At 44.7% G+C, this 22,378-nt stretch overlaps 1 protein-coding gene across 1 annotated transcript in view; it reads right to left on the bottom strand.

The window, feature by feature from the left end:
• CUBN (cubilin) overlaps positions 1-22,378 on the bottom strand; it is a 1,111,275-nt gene that overhangs the window by 834,815 nt on the left and 254,082 nt on the right. Inside the window, exon 22 of the mRNA XM_069211549.1 lies at positions 17,566-17,696. Coding sequence (XP_069067650.1) covers positions 17,566-17,696 — 131 coding nt within the window. The remainder of the gene's footprint in view (positions 1-17,565; positions 17,697-22,378) is intronic.

Genomic DNA, 22,378 nt, shown 5'->3' with positions numbered 1-22,378 from the left:
TCCCAACTATGGCCCCAACATGGAAATTAAAGCTCTCATTCCAAGCAAAGCATGGGAGCTAAGATAAACAAAGGTGAGCTGGCCCTGGAAAAGCCCCCCTTTACTATTGGATTTATGTCTGCAGAGGAAGCTGGGGGGGAGGAGGCACTTGCCCAAGGAAGCGTGGAAAAGTAATGAAAAAAGTCCCCTACAGAAGTGACAAACAGGACATAGCATAATTATACAGTAGTTGGTGCTGCTTCTAAATTGAAAAAGGGAGGACAAAGAGGCAGAACTGACCACTAGCAAGCAAGGATTTTTGAAGGACACTGGAACCAACAAATGAAATAGCTTTGAACCACAGTGTAAGTATACTTAAAGCTATACAACACGTTGAACGCTTACATTCGACCTGAAAAGGAAGGTTTGGGCATAGCAAAAGGTTAACTTTGCAGCTTGAAATGGCATCTTGAAACTGCACACACAACCTCTGCAATGGCATGCCTGAAACATGTTTAAGGGGCTACTTACTTGGTGGAATAAATAGTGCTGCAGGCCTACTAATAGCATTTAATTTAAAGGCCCTGGCCACATGTGGCACCACCTTACTAGGGACTAAGGAACTAAATTAAATATGTAAATTAGGGATCATCCAATATTACAATGTTTTAAGGAGTGAGCACATGCACATTAGCACTAGTTAGCAGTGGCAAAATGCACAGAGTCCTAAGGTCAGCAAAGATGAGATCAGAAAAATGGAGGAGGAAGGCAAAAAGTCAGTGGGGAAGACTGACAGGTCTAACAGAGGGCAAATCTTTGACTTCTTTTCTCAGTGGAAATGGCATACAGAGTCCCCAGTAAATCCCCACTGCTGGGCTCAAAACCAAAACCAGAGGTGGCCTGGGCAGAGGGGCAGTATTTTCTGTTCTAAGAGTGAAAGGCCCCAGGAATGTTTGGGAATATTTAGGGTCAACATCTTCCTTGACTACACAGCTGATGTGCAGAAACAGCAAGAACCTTTGTAGGAGATCAAGTCCTGTTTCTGGTAACTGATCATACACTATGCCCTGATGTTCCCTCTAAAGTTGAAAATTATGGATGTCAAAACAGCAAGCTTCTTCATGAACCCTTGTGAGGCTTCTGCATGGCTGGAGTCAAAGGATGCAACTGGCCCATTTGCTGTGCAGATCTCAGAGGAAGGGTAGACCATGTAACGATCCAGGTGCAAGAATGGCTGGTGACTGTGAAGCAGACCCACCAAGGAGCAGGCCACTGGAGAAAGAGATTTGGCTGTTGCAGAGATTGAGCTCCACTCGGGCTCTGCTGAGAGCTCCAACTTACCTTCCTCTGAGTTGCAAGTGGGCATGGACAACAAACTGCCAGATGGTACGGGGGAACCAGATGTCACCCCATGAGTGCAGATGTTATCACCTGATAGCAAAATGAAACACAGGTTTGGGGACAGTGGGGGAGCAGTGGATAATGGTTACTGAGAATGTGTGGATGAACGGCAACATTTGTAGGGGATGCAAGCTATCCACTAGGCAGCTACGTTTGCGAGTAGACACTTCCAATTCGGAAAGGGAAAAGTCGTTCACCTGTATTCAAAATGTTACATTTTTGACTGAGGGTCCATTACCCTATGAGCGCAGGAGAGGGAATTTTGAAGTTATTTATGTTTACTCCGAGTCAGTGTATTGTGGTTAGTATGCATAGGGTGGCTTAGTGCTGCAGTGACCTGCCCCTTGCTCCTTGGCACTCATAACAGGGGAAATCTCCAGCTCAGACCACCTTGTGGCCGACAGTTATTTCTTGACATGGAACATCAGAGGTATGTCGTAGCATCAAAAAAGATACTGCATCCACCTCTACCTTGAACACAAGCATATACATTTTGCCTGTTTGCAGGAGACAAACATTGCTGACCAGGAACTAATAAGTATCAATCAGAGATGGCAGGGTACTACCATAGGCACCTCCAACACAGGATATAGGGAAGGGTTGATTTGTATTGCAAACAAGGGCCCTTTTCACAGTTCACCACTCTCTGATCGACTGGGAGGGCATTTTATCATTGGTGGTGCTCTATGGCCCCAAAATAGTTGCAGGTGACTTTTGTTGGAGGGATTGACCCTGGCGCTTGTCCATTACACCAACGCCCCTTGTGTCTGGGATGAGGACTTTAATGGTGTTCCCAAAACTGACCTAGATAGAGCAACCCTTTCCTCAAGGGATGCTTATGCGATGGCGGCCTCTATATTCTTAAGGCAACAGTTTGTGAATACGCAGGTGTTTGAGGCATGGCATTTACAACACCCAGAAACTAGAGACTCCTCATTTTACTCTGGGTTACATGCTCTACATACTAGGATTGATGTGTTTAATTGCAAATGTGGAAACGGAACTGAAGGTGAAAGACATAAAGTATGTGGGAGTCACAATATCAGACCACATGTCCCTGAAAAATTCCCTTGGCTGAGGCCTTCAACACCCAAAAATACCTATGTAGCCATTAAATACAGAAGCTTTGTGGAATCCCATAATCCACATTATGATCTGAGAAAACAGAGACAAATATTTCCATGAGAATACTAGAATAGCATGTGGGATGCTTTCAAAGTGATTATAAGATGTTTGTGCCTTAAGACAACATACATGAAAAAGATGTTTCTGAGGGAACTGGGAGAGTTGGAGGAAGTTATCCAAGGCCTGGAATTAGGGGTGGTCCAGAACCCCAGGCTAGTGCAAAAACTAGCTAAATGTAGATTAGAAAATTGAGTGCTATTTGATAGGTTAGGGTGTATTGACTACAGAGAACATGTGGCCCTGCAGCATGGAAAAGGTGATAAAGCAGTTAGACTATTGGCCTGGCTACTTTATTCAGAGCAGACCCATGACTCCTACAAAAGTGATCTGCACCTAGAATGCACTAATACTTTGCTTTCAAATTACTACAGAGCCCTGATCTTTTCACAATGTAGGGATGCGCCATATTTAATTGAATACAGCGCAACCCTGTGTTGTCCCCTTCACTGGCGCTAAATTTGGCTGCCTAGCACCAACACAGGCACCCTTGCACCATCGTGCAAGGATGTCTGCGTTGAGGGGTTTGATTGTTTATGTGAGGTAAGGTGTCCCTTCCTGCACATAAACAATCACTAATGGCGAATTGGAACTTCGGTGTGTGCTGCAAGATGCAGCACACACAGAAGTGCCAAAGCGACATTTTGAAATGATTGTTTGAGTGCAGGAAGGGACACCTTCCAACACATAAACAATCATGTCTAGCATTTTGCTCTTTCTATTCGTGCTGCAGAATGCAGCACAAATAGAAAAAGCAAAAAACGAGGAGGAATAACAGTATTACTCCTCGTTGCGCCTTTCTAACAACATCCCTGTAAATCTTGTAAATCTGAGGCAGTGTCAAAATCCAATGGGTGTTTGCAACCATTGCACGCCCCTTCCACACAAAGGGCTGCGTGTGAAAGGGCCATATTTAGAAAGTGGCTAAATGCCAACTTGTAAATACAGTGCAGGGCATTGCGCCACCAGAGCGTTACAAAAAGTGCTCCGGTGGTGCTAGGGACTCATAAATATGCCCCACAGAGCATTGGGCTGCATTTTACAAAATATCCAAATAAATGTATTTATCTCTAGGGAATTCAAGCGGTGTATTATTTGGGGTCCAACTTAATTTCCAAATATATATTGACTGCATAAAGGAAAACATTAGTCTGCCAGTTAAAGGTCAGACACATACTTGTAAAATTATGTAATAATGTTATTCTAAGATGTGTAAGTCATGTTTCCTCAATTCCATCCAGAATAAATAGCAGTGAAGCAGTGATTCGAAAAGCAGAGCTTTGATTCAGAGGCATATCGCCTAGTAAAGTAACTCCAATGACTAACAATAAAAACGTTATCACTTCCAAATAAAGACAACAAGTGTGAACAAAACTGCTAAACTTCAAACAAGAAACAGGACTGGTGAGACCAACAAATAAAAAACCTTAACAAGCTGGAAGATGAATAACATTAATTACTATAACTAACAAACGGTCATTGATAAAGTACCTGCTTACCTCAACAACTTATTAATATCATGTTAGCGCCATAAACATATTTCAGAGAATGTAGGCGTTATGATGCTCATCCACTCCAAAATTAATTCTGGAGTGATAGTTGTGGTATTTGCACAGTACAATGGACCTGTGGAAGAAGCCACTGTTACAGCGGAGTGGGGGGGGCTCTCGGTGAATTATGCACTCAAGATGGACACAAATAATTGCTCAGATGAGAGATAAATTATGTGGCAACCAGTGTCCACGTGGATCAATAATGATAAAGGCCCACATTAGTCAATTCTCATGTACTCTTTCTCTCCGACCAACTACCTTGCTTTCTTTTTTTTTGATCCACCACTACGTTCCATCATTACACCCAACTCAAAAGTCCGAGACACAGCCAACGCTGAGTCAATTTGGAAATGGCAAGTAGCCTCAGTTTGAGAGGTCAAGACACTATACTCTCATAACTGGAGTATAAGGGATCATTTAAGAGAGGGGGGCTCATGGCAAGATGTTGTGAAGCTGAAATTAATGTTAATGATTTTTACATATATTCCTATATTTGACTTAACACATAAGATGTAATTAGCACATAAAATAAAGTGTGACTCATAATGTGCCTACTTGATTGGCCCCCATTGTGTATGGGGGTTGTTAACTAATGATGTATTAATATGAATTAAGGGTTTATATATGCTTGAAAATGCATTACTCTGTCATACTTGCAATTAAATATTATGAACTTTGCTTAAGCTGACTGAAAAGGCCTCATGTTTTAACAAGGCCATGGTCAAATTGAGCATCTGCCAAAAGCACTATAAGTTGTTACGTTAGTAAAACTATCTCATGTTAGCTGTATACCAAATTCTTTGTCTGCATCTTAAACTTGTTTAGGGATAATATTAATAAAATGTATTTCTTTTTAGGAAATGTTGAATAACCCAAGAATGTTTCTACATCACTGTAACTGTTGATTCATAGAGTGTTTGTGAATGGAGAAGAACAATGAACTCTCTGATAATGAACGAAAGGATTCACAAGCTGATTCTTATTGTATTGACTGGATGTACACAAACGGAGAAGAACCAATCATCGACATGCGGCTGTCTGTCTAAAATATTTTTCTGATATTTAGTAAATCTGTAATTGAACAACTTTCATCGCAAGATGCGATTGACCAATGACAACGTGAGATAGATCTAATTTAACTGCTCTAGATTTGGAGCTCAGGGGTCAGTTCAGCCGCTATTCTGATGTCACTCTATGACAACCAGCCACCTTGACTCTTTGTCACTTTGACACCTGCCACCCTGTCTACTGATGCTCTGGTTTATTATTTTGAATTATTTCCTATGCTCCATGCAATTATGCTGGTGCTTACATTAGCGCTCAATGCTTAAAATCTGTGGCATTATGTTACCTACCTTAGATAATTAACTTGATGGTTCAGGGAACTTAGAGTCCAATTTCTGAACAGTCCCCTTTCCCAAATCTTCTGCCCTGATGTTGATGTTCTCCTGAAGAAGCTTAGGCTGTTTTGTTGATCCTTAAGGATAGGTAATATGAATAAATTGTGCATTGTTTGTCTTTTGTTTTTCAGGCACAAACTGCTGTTTTTGATAGCGCCATAGCTAGCTGTTTTCTAAATTTGTGTTACTAAAACTTTTTCATGAAGCCCAACATGCTGATGCTAATCTGTAGTTAGTGAGGTGTTACCTTTCTCATCTATAACTTGATGCTGTTCTGTTGCTGAATAAATGTATGCCATTTCTCTGGCTCAGATATTGTTGTTATTACTTTGCGAGATCTTTATTGAAATCATTGTGATTACAGGTCTGGTAAAATTGAGGTTCTTTAAGAGATTTGGCCAGCCTGTGTTTTTTTTACTTGCACCATTTAGTTTTGAGACTAACTTTCATGACCTTCGCATTGTTAATATAGGGAAATAAACAGTTCACTTGATAATCAAACTGTGTGGTTATTCGTGACCAAATGGGTCACAGTGCGTTCTTTCCTGATTGTCAAATGATTTGTATTGTTTAATACTAATTACTTGTATGTGCTACTTAAGGTATGATCATCTTAAATGAGTCAAAAGGTTCATCAGCCTTGAGGACCCGTCTGCTTATAAGTTACTATAACTAAACAGATAAGCCTAGGCGCGCTCACAGTTTGTGAATGAGGAAAACATTTTAAAAAATTGACCTGTGGGGTATGTACGTAAGGCACCTCTTAAGTGCAATCAGAGATATGAAGCAAATGAGATTTTACACGTTGGGAGGGTGTTCAATCCTTCACATTGTATTCTTCTCCTCCTCGTGGAACTTCTGGAAGTGTTAGTACAGAACTTAGAAAAATTGTAACAGTACACCCAACTTGGCATTTCCTATCATATTTTTGGTAGCCTTGCTCATGCCACATCCACTGTATCTACACATTGCAGTTTGGCATCCATTATAATTTTATAATTTGGATAACTTTACAGCTGACAAACTGTCAAAAAACACTTGCAAACCTAAGGTACTTTTGTTGTTGGAAGGCAGCATTTCCTTTGTGTGTGTGTGTGTTGATGTAGCGTGATTTTGACCCAATGGTATTGGAGTGCTTAACATGAGCACCAGTTATGTTATACAAGGATACAATCATGTTTTTAGGCATGGCGAGATTAAGTGATTTGCAAAGAATAACAGAATATTGAACCAAGGACGCTGAGACTTGGACCTGGTTCCCCAGTTCTCAGGTTGTCAGCTGTGGCCATAAAGCCACATCCCCTCCTCTGGAGGAGATTCCATACAGCAAATCCTTGCACCCACTCCAACAAGGTAAATTGGCCTGCAAGAAACAGACCTTAAACATTTTGTCTTTCCAAAATAGTTGCAAGACCGAAACAAATAAAAAGCAAATGGTTCAATGATGTTATCAGCAAAATGAAATGCTTCGGCAGAACATTGGATAGAAGCTGATGAAAGTAAAAAAAACCACACAGTCACTTCATTTGCCTTACATGCAACCATGGCTATATGTCTGCAATATTATAAGCTTAAAGAGCTGTGTGTAAAATGCTGAAATTTCATGAAGGGAATTATGTTGCATATTATTGTAGCCACTTTAGAAGCTTCTACATCAGCACTCTCGGGCTGGCTCTGACATGACCTAATGCAGATCCTTCATGTTAAGATCAAAGCACTGCAATTCACCAGTGGTACTGCACCATGTTACAACCATCCTAGTTCAGCTCAATTTCTCTATGTTCTCTCCAGTTCTAGAAATGTTAATCAGCAAATCAGAAAAAAAAGACTTTAGGAGCTGCTCATCTAGATGACGCTTGCAATTGAAGGGTTTTCAAACCTGATCTGAGAACTATCATTCTGCTCCTGACAGAACTAGTTAACAATTTCTTAGCCATCCGTAAGACACTGGAGTCTATCGCAATAACATAACTCCGGGAAAAGTTAAAAACGATTCCTGACCTACTGTGAAACCGTCAATTAATTTTAGGCTTTTCTATCTCATGTGAGACTTTAAAACTAGTGACATCAATCAACTTCCAATCATCTAGAAACTGAAGATTTTCAGAATAACTAAGGCCCTCCTTATGACATTGGCTGTAAATCTCGCTTACTGCCACGCTGATGGCGGCCAACATACAGCTGCGGTGGCGAATATCCGTTCACAATATTATGACACACACACACCAATCCGACAGAATACAGCCACATACACAAATCCACCAGCCCAAAGGTCAGTGATAAAGTGGTGGTACGAACACCCATACCGTTACGTCAACAAAACAACGCCCATCACATTATGACATCACATTATGACCCACTAATCACAACAGTGGACATTCAACGGCGGTAAACCATTGGCGGTACATACCGCCGCACTCAGAATGGACACCCACATATAAAACAACACTACATTGGCCAATACCAAAAACACACACCTGACTCTCATACACATACCACACCCACCCACCCACAGCACTATAAAACACACACCCACATTACCCACAACCCTTTACAAACAGCAATTACTGCCTTGAGATTGACACAAACAGCACAGAGTCAACTAGACACACATACCACTTGCACCCATACATCCCTCATGCATCCCACAACACACACCCCACCACATTACTCAACACACTCTCACCAACACACACCACACAACACGCATGTCCCCACAAAGGCACAGCCGTTTCACTGTTGAGGAGTTAAGGGTCATGGTGGAGGAAATTGTCAGGGTAGAGCCACAGCTGTTTGGAGCACAGGTACAGCAGATATCCATTGCAAGGAAGATGGAGCTATGGCGGAGAATCATGGACAGGGTTAACACTGTGGGACAGCACCCAAGAACAAGGGATGACATCAGGAAGAGGTGGAACGACCTACGGGGAAGGTACGTTCCATTGCAGCAAGGCACCAGCTCGCCATACAGAGGACTGGCGGTAGACCCCCACTTCCTCACAGCATGGGAGGAGTAAGTATTGGCAATACTGCATCCTGAGGGACTCGCTGGAGTAGCTGGAGGACTGGTCATTGGTAAGCCAATATATACTACTTATCACCCCCATACCTGCATGCAATCACACCCCCTCACCCTCACCCTCACTCCCATCACTCCATTACATCCCACACACTGCACCTACACATATGACTAACAACAATGCTATACCAATGCATGGGCAGCCCTCCAAGCCCAGCATGGACACCCATCATTAAAGCATGCACAGCATAGGGAAACTAACAATCACAAAATACATCACCATACGCAAGCAAAATGTGGCAGGGCAAAACCAATGATAGAGGGGAAGCCAGGGATATACAATATGTCAGAGACATGAAGCATAATTCATCACTTACATCCCCACGGGTGCCCCATCAAATCCCAGCGGAGAGGAGGTGCCACGACTGTCTAGTCCCGCAACAGAAGATGCCCCCAGTGATGACAGTAACTCTGGACTTCAGGATCTGGACCAACAACCTGGCTCATCAGGGACTACTGGACAGTTGGTCACCCAAGCCCACTCACAGTCCACCACACAGTCTCCCCCAACAGTATCCTATGCCACAGCACCAACCCACCAACCCAGCATATCCACACCTCTGTCCCAGGACACGTCAATCAGCAGTGTGCACACCTGTACCGGGACCCCAGTCCACACCTCATACCCAAGACAATCAGGGACCTGGGGTCAGTGGCAGTGGGCACACCATTCAGGGGACAGAGGCACAGGTCAACAGGGACACTGGGAGGACTGCTGTGTGCCAGGGGGAGGACAGGACCAGGGAACCTACTCTCCAGGAGTCACTCACCAAGATCCTGGGAGCCTACCAACATTCCCAGGACACGATGGGCCAGATCCTTGACAACGTGCAGGAGAACAGGCAGCTGCAGGAGGGACAGTATCAGGGGATCAGGGAGGACTTTCAAGCCATTAACACCACCCTGATCTCCATAGCAGAGGTGCTGGCAGACATGGCCAACATCATGAGGGAGGCAACAGTCCATTGATCAGCCCTCCACTTCGGCTGCAGCTAGTGGGCAGGAGGCCCCACCACAGGACCCACAGGCCACCAGCACCCCTCCCCCTGTAGAAGGTGAACCACCCCACAAACGTTCCCTGCGAACCAGACAGAAGCCAAAGACACTTGCCAAGACCGCTGCCAGGGAATGAGACTCTCCTGATTTCCCCCTTGTGTCCGACCCTGTCACCTTGTCCACTTTGAATTGCCTTTGCACCCCTTCCTATGGCCCCTTGGACACTGCACCTGCGCTACAAGCAGACTGGAACAATACCCTGGACCTTCCTCCATTATCAACCCATTCCATTGCACATTTCCCTCAATTTCATAGCACTACAATAAATACCCTTGAACACAACTTGACGACTAGTATTTTATGTTTTGAAAATTTACATATATTGAAACAGTCACATCTAGTGCAAATGTTCTGTATACTATGAGAGCATAGAAATAAGGACCTGTAGCTGTCTGTAGTCAGCACACAGTTGTTATATCACCAACATCTGTAAAATGACAAGCCATAGGTGACAGTCAGTTGAGATGCAAAGGAAATTAATACCATCATGCTACAGCCACAGAATACAACAATAGTCATGGGAATGGTCAGTTGCACCTGTGTGTCACTGGAAGTATTGACGGATAACTGATGTTCTGTTGTCCTCATCGTCATCCTCAGCCACTTCATCCTCACTGTCTTCAGGGTCTACTGCTGCCACAGTGGCATCTCCAGTCTTCTCCTCCTGCAAAAAGGGTACATGCCGTCTGAGGGCCAGGTTGTGCAACATGCAGCACACCACTACTGTCTGGCAGACCTTCTCGAGTGAATAGCACAGGGATCCACCTATCAGATGGAGGCACCGGAACCTGGCCTTCAGAAGCCCGAAGGTCCTCTCGATGATCTGTCTGGCTTGCCCATGTGCCTCCTTATAACGTTCCTCTGCCCCTGTCCTGGCATTCCTCACAGGGGTCAGCAGCCACGATAGGTTTGGGTAGCCAGAGTCACCTGCAAGTATTGAGGGATCACATTTAGCCTCACACAATGATTTGGGGATGACACCTGAAGGCATACACTAACATACAGTGGGTGGGGACCAAGGCTCACCTATTAGCCACACCCTGTGCCTCTGTAGTTGGGCCATCACATTTGGGATGCTGCTATTCCTCAGAACAAAGGCAACATGCACCGACCCAGGATACTAAGCATTGACGTGGGAGATGTACTGGCCCGCCAGGCACACCATTTGCACATTCAGTCAGTGGAAACTCTTACGATTCCTGAACACCTGTTCAATCTGGCGGGAGGGACAAACGCAATATATGTACCGTCAATTGCCCCAACAATATTGGGGATATGTCCCATTGCATAGAATCCGGCCTTCACAGTGGCCAAAATCTTCCACCTGGGGGAAAGCAATGTAGCTGCACATGTGTTTTACCAGGGCAGACAACACTCTTGCCAGCATGATAGAGAACATTGGCTGTGACATTCCTACTGCCAAGCCCACTGTCAGTTGAAAAGAACCAGTTGCCAAGAAATGGAGCACTGATAGCACTTGCATCCAAGTTGGATGACGGATAGCAGATATCAGGTCTGGCTCCAATTGGGCACACAGCTCTGTGATTGTGGCCTTGTCCAGTCTATAGGTGAGGATAGTGTGCCTGTCCTCCAGTGTAGCCAAGTCCACAAGGGGTCAGTACATGGGGATATGTCTCCACCTCCTATTCATCGGCAGCGGTATATATCTAAGGGACACAAGAGTGAGTAGGCTGTCACAATTTGAACAATGGAACCACAACTTCAGTGTATATGGTGCATTTATGTTATGGGACAGTGGGAATGGGGAGGTATGTGCTATTCTAGTCTGTGACGTAGTTAATGTCGATATGACCGTTGTCCCCACCACTGAAATGGAGAATGCCTGTCCTGTATGTAGGGACAGGAGGAAGTGAGGTAATTCCGCTGACATTGGGTGTCGTGGCAGAAGGCAATCTTGCACCACCGTGCAATTCCTCATTGGATAATATGGGGCTCTATAGAGTACAGTGGCCAAAGGGGATCTGCGCCGGTGGTGACGGTGTACACCGTCACGGACATGACCGCCATTTTCTATCTGATTCCTCACTTGTTTCCTGACCTTCAACAGGAGAACACCTACACTGCGTGTGCTGCTGTGACCTTTGTCTGGAACCTACCATGGCCCGTGTAACGGGGGAAAGGGCTCCTGCCTTCACTTCAGGGGAGTTGGAGCGACTGGTGGATGGGGTCCTACCCCAGTACGGACTCCCCAGTGGGCCTCCAGACCAACAGGTGAGTACACATTGGGCACGATGCATGTGGGAAGGATCCTTGGAGATGTGTGTGCAACCATTGTGAGAATGTCTTGTGGTGGTGTACATGGTGTGCGCCGGGCGATGTGTGTGCCAATGGTGATGGAAACGGGATTGGTGGGCCATATGTATGACAGGCTGGACTGTTTGTTTAATAGTATTCTCCTGTCTGTATTGCCTCTGCAGGTCAGCGCCCATCAAAAAAGGGATTATGGCGTGCCATCGCCAAGGATGTGCAGACCCTGGGGGTCTATTGCAGGCGGAGCACCCACTGTCTGAAATGGTGGGAGGACCTGAGACGCTGGGCACGGAAGACCGCGGAGTCCCAGCTGGGGATGGCCTCCCAACAAGGAAGGGGTGTCCGTTGCAACCTGACCCCCCTGATGGCCCGCATACTGGCGGTAGCCTACCCAGAGCTGGATGGGTGCTTGAGGTAATCACAACAGTCACAAGGGGGTGAGTACGGTGGGTATTATTCTAAAAGTCGGCAGGTGAGGTGGGATCCAGGTGGTGGATGTGAGTTAGTGGGTGCCCCTAAGGCCAGGCCAGACATTGCAGTGTGGGTCAACTCTAAGGTTAATGGTGTATGGCAAATGCAGGAAACCTAGCTTGTTAGCATTCCATTTCAGGTAGGGCTTTGTGGGTACCAGGAGGGGTGCAGTTGGCGGTGTGTGGCCCTTATCTTGCCATAGCATCTAGCCAAATCACTGGCAGTACAATGCATAGTGCTCAAGCCTGATCCCTGTGTGTGACAGTGCTGTGTATGCTAACTGTGGTGTTGTTGCAGTAATTGACTGAGTGTTTCCTTTTTCTCCCCCCCTTTTTTGTTCTGTCATCCTGTCCATGTGTGCATTAGCATCATCTGGTGGAGGAGCAGGGTCACCGGTGATAGAGGGAGCTGCATCCCACAGGACCCTGGAGACAGAGTCCACCGATGCCGAGGGAACCAGTGGGACAGAGGGGAGCACCACAGCAGAGACAGGAGGTGAAAACACAGACTCAGATACCTCCTCCGATGGAAGCTCTCTGGTGGTGGCGGACACCTCTGTGACCACCCCAGCTACAGGCACAGCCACCACCCCCATACCAGCACTGCCCTCCCAGTAGCCCCTCACTGAGTTGCCTGTGCCCATTCACCCAGGAGGATGGGCATCTCCTTCGCCCCAGGCACCTCAGGCCCTGCCCCGTCAGCCCTGCTGCCCTGAGTGAGGAGGCTATTGACCTCTTGAGATCCATCTCTGTAGGGCAGTCAACCACTACTGAATGCCATCCAGTAGTTCCATCCAGGGGCAGGCATCCCAGATACAGCAATGCAATGCATTCCTGGAGGGCATCTACGGTGAATTGGCGGCCCAACAGAGATCGATTCAGGCTCTGGCCTCCTCTCTGATGGCAGCCATTGTCCCTATTTCTACTGTCCCCCCTCCAACTACCACTTCCCAGCCCCAGTCTTCTCGACCCCAACCCATCCCATGCACACATACTGACGAGCATGCACACAAGACAACACCCAAGAGTGGAACAGTCAAACACAGGCTCCACACTTCATCCCACAAGCACTCACACAAACAGAAGACAGTTGCAAACACAACCACATCCTACTGCCTCCACTGTCTCCCCCTCCTCCTCCTCCTTCGCCTCCCTCCCAGTCATGTCCATACTCACGCCTGCATGCACTGCACCAACATCCACCACCAGCATCACCACACCAAGCGGCACACACACCTCCCTAGCAGACACCTCCACAACATCCATGCACGCTTCCCTTGTGTCCTCCCCCACTCTGTCTGTCCCTCCCCTCCTAAAGGACACAACACAAGCCCTCACACACCCAACAGCCATCCACCTCACATCAGCATACTGCCCATGCACCTGCACCCAAATCCAGTAGATATACACCTCCAACCACTCCCTCAACCTCCACCCCCATCCCTTCTGCCTCCTCCACCCAGCAGTCCCTAAGAAGCTTTTCCTTGCCCAACTTGACCTCTTCCCTCCCCTGTCCTGCCCATAAGAGCAGGGTCCCAACGACCCAGCCCAGCACCTCAGCCAAACAGTGCTCGAGAACAGTGGTGGCACCACCTAGTGGTGGGGGCAAGTCAGTGAAGGATCCCCCTCTACCAGCCAAGAAGGGGGAAGGATCCCACACCTCCTGCCATGAAGGGGAAGGAACGTGCACCTCCTGCTTTGAAGGGGAAGAAGCCCTCAACTCCTGCCCGGAAGGCTAAGGAACACATACAACCTGCCATGAAGGGGAAGAAGCCCTCAACCCCTTCCAGGAAAGGTAAGGATTCCACGCCCTATGTTTTGGAGGGGAAGAAGCCCTCTAATCCAGTGGAGGCTCTCAGGGTGACACCTCCACCACTACCAGTGGTCACTGGGCCCCCAACGCCAGCTGAGGAAGTACATCCCTCACTACCAGCAGAGGCTGCCCAGGAGGCACCTCCATCTGCCACCAATGTGCAGCCATCACCACCAGCAGAGGCTGCCCAGGACGCACCTCCATCTGCCACCAATGTGCAGCCATCACCACCAGTGGAAGTCATGTAGGCCACCCTTCAGGGGCTACTGTATGAGGGGGGCCCTCCAGAACCAGTGGAAAAGTCACCTACTCCAGAGACTGTGTCATTGCACTCCCCAGCAAAGAGAAATGGGCATGGAGCCCCCTCCAGAACCAGTGGGAAAGTCACCCACTCCAGAGACTGTGGCCTTGCTCTCCCCAGCAAAGAGAAATGAGCATGGATCCCCCTCCAGAACTTGTGGGCTCGTTCACAACTTCGGCTGAGGTGCTCCCCAACCCTCATCCCCCTGAAATGTCTGCCCACATGCAAACTGATGCCCCTGCAGCGTTCTATCCGGATTAAGTCAGGATTCAAGTTGGGCCTTGGACTGTGCCCTGTGGCCATGTGGGCCCTTTGTACATTGGTCTGGGCAGTGTCCCTTTGTGTACATTTGTACATATCTGTTTAATGGACAATTCGAATATTTTTTAGCTGTTGATATCAATACATTCACCTTGGTGCATTCTTGTTGTTCTAGAATTATTTTGCCGTGTATCGGGTGCAAATTGTTTTTCATGTGCATCTGGTTGTGTGTATGGTGTGTGTGTGTCGGGTGTGTGTCACTCTTGTTTTCCTCCCTCCCTCCCTTGTGTGGTAGGTGGCTGTACTCACTGTAGTCGTCTTCGTTGGTGGTCCAGGTGGAGCAAACGTAGAAGAGCATTGGAAAGACTTGCAGTTCGGGTTCCATGGCGGCGTTGTACTTCCCTGTGTCTCCGATGGTTACCCTTTTCTCTTCTGTGATGCGTTTCCACCTGGCTTTTTTTGGCGTTGGTACTGTCCCGGAAAAGGAGGCGGATTGTATTGTCTTAATATGGTGGGTGGTACTTTGTCTTCCACCTGGCTGTTGACAGCTACCACCGTTGTGAGTGTTGTTTCTGCCCTGGCGGTTGGTGTGGTACATTGGCTGTCTATGGGAGTTATCACTGCCATGGTCATAATTTGGCAATAGTTACCAGCAGCCTGTTGGCGGTATTACCGCCACTTTATCACTCACCGCCAGGGTTATAATGAGGACCTATATATCTTATTTGTGCTCCAACAAAGACACAGAACAGTTCTGATGCACTCAGGAAGGAGACACTCACCAGTGGATGTGACAATGCTTCGCTGCAGACCTTGATACCTTCGACCACAATATACGTCCCTACACTCGAGACACTGAACTGAAATGATGTTCCTCCTTCTTTTCCAACCAGATCAACCAAGCAAAATGCCAACCCTTCATGTACTCAAATGCCATTATCTGTTGAGAAGTGCCTCTAGGATCCGCCCGATCGTTTTCCTCAAAGTCTACTTGGCACCATGGGTTTAGACACTAAAGAGGTTTGGCAACACTTGTACATTAATTATCCCACGCTCCATCTCCAGCTACAAGAGGGATCTGGGGACCAACACTCATTTGCAGATGGAGTCGTTCCTACTCAGGTTTTTGCATGAATACTGGTCACCATTCCCTATATGCTACTCGTACAGAGATTCTACTATTCATCACTGTGGCTCAACCATGCCCCTTATCACATGGCCCTATTTCCTCAGTCTGCCTGGTACACAATCTGGGTGTCCTCTTCCAAACAGTTCTGTAATATGCACATTAGACCCTTAATCCAGCTATGGCTAATGATGGGCTCCTCCCCAGCCTTCTACTGCTTGCATAGAATAACAGTCATTATTACTGGGTGTTGTCAGAACTTGAGTTCTGTAGTGGATTGCACACATCCCAGACAACTCACACCTTTGAATCAAAGCTCTCATATCGTCCTTGCCCTGAGGTGATTACACTGGTTACTGATGAAACAACATATAGAATTTATGATGCAGTGCCTCATCTACATAGATCTGAAGGGCCAGCATATAAATATGCCACATGTGCTTTTTACTCATACCTACTGGCCAGGTACGTAAAGTTAGTATCAAAAAGCAACAACGATAACAGGTCACCATGATATAATGACCACATCAATTGCAAGAAGTTTAATGGTTTGTGGATATGACCTACGCCATTAAAAAAAAAAATTGTGGCTATCAATGAGATACACTTTCTGATATCTGCTATACACATTACAATTTAAATTGTTTGTAGAATCTTGCCCTGAATTGTTTGAGGGTACGAATTATCGAAAAATTCTGAACAAAAGTTTCTTATGAATTAACACCTGATTAAGAAGCTATAAGTTCTTTAACAATACTATAACACTATCACCTGATGTGCATGCCCTACTCCGTAGCCCTTCCTCAGGACACTAGTTTCTGTCAGCAGGGCAGAATAGCACTGTCAAAAAAACAGAATATCCTAGACACATGCAGTTGGACATAACATGACTGTCATTAAAACTGAAGGCTATTGGTGTGTCACACTCTTATGGATATGGCAGTGTTTTCTGGATGCCAGGAACCTCATGTATTACTCAACATATTTAGCTTCAGCTCCACATCGCTTTGTGTAAGCAACTGAGCATAAATGCATCTCATCTAAGTGCTTGTTGTGTTGTTACCATATAGTGTGTCTGAATTATACTCACCTACAGTCCCTGGCATATTTAGTGCAAGGGGTGGTGTGAGTGTTGATAATTCCAGAACAGTGTAGGTCTAGATCTATGTTGATGCCGGTTGGATTACAAAATGCAATTAAAAAAGTTCTTAGCTTATAGCATACAATGAAAAGCCCTCTCATTGTATGGACCGTGCTGAGCAGAAAATGTCAGTAGTATTTCTAGCCAATTTTGCTTCTATAAAGGGCACAAAAGTGGTAGTCATTCCTCTTCCCTCCTACTTGTCAATATTTCTTGGGAATGTTATAAATATTCACAAGAAATGTTGGCAAGTAGGAGGTGGTGGAATGTCAACCACTTTTGTGTCCTTTTGGCTAGATCTCATCACGGATGTTCATTGTAGAAACAGGGTATTCTGAAAGCAGAATAAATAGAAGAAATGTGTCAATGGGACCACCAGATAAAATGCTACCCTCTTTTATGCTTCAACACAATTGCTTCGGATATTCTAATTTCATTTAACCCCTTTCCCTAGCTGATAAGGTCACACTAGATATCAAAGAAATAACACAATAGAACTATTGTTCACATTTAACACAAGATTTATTGTTACCATTAGCTGCGTCAATGGAGATATAGGTGACAGAAAATCCTTCTGTGGCAATATTCATGTCTGCCTGAAAGAACAGAGCCATTGTGTTTGCTGTGCTGGTAATTGAAGGTGGGATTGATCTTCCACAATACCTATAATAAACAGGTAAAAGACCAATCATGTTTTGTGAAAAAGCATATTCAATTCTGTTACTCTAATCAATTAATGACATTAACAGTTTTATATTAAATCCTCAGGTTTACTTAATTACCTAAATAATTTTAAGTGAGGCTTGGCATTTTCCAAACTCAGGGCTTGATTCATAAAGAGCCCCTGCATTTGTGGCAGAGTCTCTGCACTCCATTTCTCATTGTGGAGATACCGCCATGACTGAAGGGCTTTTTGTGACTCGAGCCCTCAGTTTTTCAATGTCTCCAGGCTACGCATGGATGATCACGGTGATAGATCGAGGGCGAAGCAGAGTGAAGGGCACAAAGTGCAATACTGTGAAGAAGGAATGGCACTTTACCAATTACACGAGGAACAAGAGCTCTCGTACACACAATGAGTATCTTAAGCCTCTAAAGTATGCTGTATGCTAGCAAGCGCTACAAAATTATGTTTCCCCAGATGGGTGAAGTGGTTATGGCTAATATATTATTATGAGCTGAGAGCTTTCTAAGTTACTCGCCAGAAGTGGAAACACAAAGTAGCTTCATCTATTAAATAGATGAAAGTGTGCTCCATATTGAGAAGACACAACAACTAGCACCACAAGTGAATACATCAAATCTCTCTAAAGAGTTTTATGAAGCTGAAAAGTTGCTGGTTGGCATGTTGTTTTGCCCATTCCAAAGACAAAGGGACTCTAACATATTTTAAATCATAGTGGTAATTGAGGGTAGACTCTTCTCCCCAAGCAGGTAGCAAAAGTTATTGCAGAAGAAAGCCCATGAAAACATTAGGCCATTCAGATTTTGGTGACAGGCAAGAAGTAATTTCTTTAATTTAATGAACCACACAAGTATCGGTGCTTCTCCACATGGGTTTGAAAGATGTAATGCAAAAGAGTACCCCTTCATTCAGAGTTGGGCGAATTAGAGGAGATGAATCCAAGTGAAGTGACAGAGCTATACATATATGAGTTAGGGTAAAGCAAAGGTGGATGTGCATTCGTTCATAAAAAGTGTGGATCTTCCATTGGAAGACCTTAGCTTGCTTCTGATAGTTAGCTATAGAGTGAGAATAATTCGGGGTGCATGGCTAAACGTGATCAAGTCAAAAGATTGAAATATATTGCCCTTGCTCTTTTCCATCATTGTGTTACTTTAATAGCTTCTCGTTGAACTCACGAACTAGTGAACACTGAAAGATGGAAGGCAGCTCTCAATACTACCCCCGCTCACCTGGTGGTGTCTAATTCCTATTTTGTCCTTGTTAATTTTTCTGATGTTTACTTTCTTGCAAGTAGTTCAGCAGAAACTTTATTTTGCTTTTATTGGCTTACACACTGGAAAACGACTTTTAAGATAAGTATAATTTAGTAATGGAATTTAAATTAATTACAAAGTTGAATGTAAGATATAAAATATACTTTTGTTTGATTTAGGATGAGGTCTGTGGTTAATTTTACACTAAACAATTGCAAAACAACTGAGTTAAAATTATCTAGGGGTTATGGTTGAAGTTAAACTGATGCTACTTGTTAGATCAACAATATTTAACTTCTAATAAAATCAATAACATTCAGATTTAGAAATAGTTGTATAATTGTAACTGAATACAATTTAGGTACATATATTAAAATAAATATATGTTTAACTTTTGTATTGTAGCTGGAATAAGTTCTATAATTTTTTTTTTTTTAATTTTATTTGTGCCTAGGTTAAGAGCTTAATACAATGTAGGTTAATTTAATATGACTTTGTTTTTAAATAAATGAATTATAGAGATGTGCTTGGCATTGATTACAAAAAAGTTTTTGCATTTTTCACTTAATATAATAAGTAGTTTAAATTCGAGTTCAGTTTTCAGATAAAAGTAGTTTAAAATAATTATATATACTATCAAAGGAAAATAAGATAAATTTAAATTAGATTTATGTAAAAAGCATTGCTGTAAAATGTATGCAGCAGCGGCACCTCCGTTATGGTGGAGGAGCTTTGTCCCACTGCTCAGAGCCAGCAGATAAAATATAAAATCATAATGAAACAATGTTATTATCATTTTATTTTGCACTGACAGGAGGCTGGATGGAATCTAGGGTAGGGCGCGGCCATCCTCTATGGAGGAGCACTGTAAGTGTGAATGTCGTCTTAGCCAACTAGAGCTTGGCCAAACCGACATGCACACTTGGATTTCTCCAACCCAAGCTGTGTTGCACAGCCGGGTGGAGAAGAGGCACGGGCTTCCTGTCTCTATGTGAGCAGCAAAACAGGCCTTTCAGACCATTGCCAGTGCTTCTTTCATGCTGGGTAATAACATTACCATCATTACAGCAGCATCTGGATTGGGTGGGGAGTCTGCGCAATGTGAACCATGGAATGCCGGGAGCAGGGAAGCACTGCAACGGAGAGCAGCAGGTAGGTACATTATTTATTTGTATTATTATTTTCCCCTGCACTGCCCTGCCCCACAACTTTATATTGCCAGCCGCCACTACTGGATTTATGTAGTTTACTACAGTGTTTCTTTTCATCTTTTGTATATGTATTTGTTTTTAACTGTAACCACAGGAGTAGATTCTAGATACTAGTGGAATTTTTGACAAATATATATATATATATATATAAATATATAAACACATGTCTCTACCTATTATCACTTTGATGTATGTAGGGAACAACAATAAAATCTACTACCTACCAATATCTAAAGCCCTGACCCAGAACACAGCCAACGTGTGGTGAAAACTACATGGCTGCCTTTTACTTTTGTAGAGGCAGCCATTAGCCTATGATATACTGCCTTGTAATTGGCATGTACCATGGCATATTACAAAGTTACTGCGGCATACTGCAGCCTATCATATATGTAAGTGTTTTGTGACTTAAAACTTTAGCAATACTTAAGTAGTTTGAAGCACCTACCAAAAATGACCCTTTCCACCCCATAACATATATTCCTGCCTAAATTCATCTACATCTATTCACCCATCTTCAGCATGTCTGTTTAAACTAGACTCTACTACACCACATGCCACTCCACTCCACCCCACTACACTCTACACTACTCCTCTCTACACCACACCAATGTATGCTATTCTACTCTAAGCCATTCCATTCTACAACATTCTAGTCCATGACACCCCACTCTATGCTATTCCACGTGATGCATCTCCACTCTACGCGATTCCACTCTACACCACTCCATTCAACACTATTACACTCTATGCTACTCAACTTCAAGTCATTCCATTCTATGCCACTCACTGCTAATCTACTCCACTGTACAGCAGTAGCACTCTACTCTATGCCACAATGCTGTACACTATTCCACTCTGTGGCACTGCACATAATGGCACTCCACTCTATGGCACTCAACTATATGCCACTCCACTCTATGCCATCCTACTTTACACAAACTTTTCCACTCCTTACCACTGCACTGAATGCCACTCCACTTCAAGCAACTCATGTCGCACTATTCCATTGTACACCACTCCATGCTATGTTATTCTACGCTACACTACTCCACTCTACATCACACTAGATTATGTCCCTCATCTGAACGTCATTCAGCTCTGGGCTATTTTACTTTAAGCCTTTCTGCTCCGTGCCACTTTAGCGTATGCCACTCTGGTCTATGCCACTCTTCTATGTGCTACTCCATTGTACCTCACTCTATGCTACACCACTCCATGCTATGCCGTTCCACTCCATGCTACTCCATTCTACGCCACTCCACTCTATTCCACTCCACTGTATGCCCTCCAGTCTATGCCACTACACTCTAAGCACTACACTGAACACCACTACACTCTACACCACTCCACTGTTTGCCACTCCTCTCTATGCCACTTCACTCAACGGTATTCTACTCTGCACCACTCCAATCAATGCCACTTTATTGTCTATTACTCCACTCTATGCCACTCATCTCTTTGTCACTCTATAGTATTCCACTCAACATCACTCCACTCTATTCCACTCCACTCTGCGCCACTCCACTGTATGCTACTCCTTTCAACACTATGCCATGCCACTCTACAGAACTCCATTCTACGCCGCAGCACTCTATGCTTTCCCACTCCACTCTACATCACTCCACTCTACACCACTCCATTTCTATGCCACTACACTCCACATGAATACACCCTACGCCACTCCACTGTATGCTATTCAACTTTATGCAACTTGATTAAACGCCACTCGAGAGTACTTCACACACCTCTATGCCACTCCACTCTATGCCACTCAATGCTACTCTATGCTACTTCAATTTATGCTATCCCACTCTATGCCTCCCCACTCTCCCTCTCTATGCCACCCTTCTCTATGCCACTTCATGCTACACTGTTCCACTCTATGCCACTCACTATTCCACTCTATGCCACTCCACTGAATGCCACGACATTGTACACTTTTCCACTCTACGCCACTCCACTCTAAGCCACTTCACTCTACACCACTCCACTCTATGCCACTGTACTGTATGCTACTCCACTCCACACCGTGGCGTTCAACTCTACAGACGTCCACTCAATACTACAACACTGTACACTATTCCATTCTACTTCATTCCAATCTACGCCACTCCACTCTGTCATTCCACTCTATGCCACTATACTACAAATGACTACAGTCTACACCATTACACTCTACGCGATTCAACT

The sequence above is a fragment of the Pleurodeles waltl genome, chromosome 10, assembly GCF_031143425.1.
Source record: "Pleurodeles waltl isolate 20211129_DDA chromosome 10, aPleWal1.hap1.20221129, whole genome shotgun sequence".
NCBI classification, from domain to species: Eukaryota; Metazoa; Chordata; class Amphibia; order Caudata; family Salamandridae; genus Pleurodeles; species Pleurodeles waltl.
Note: the sequence above shows the minus strand (reverse complement) of the source record. Positions and strands in the feature narration are given on the sequence as shown.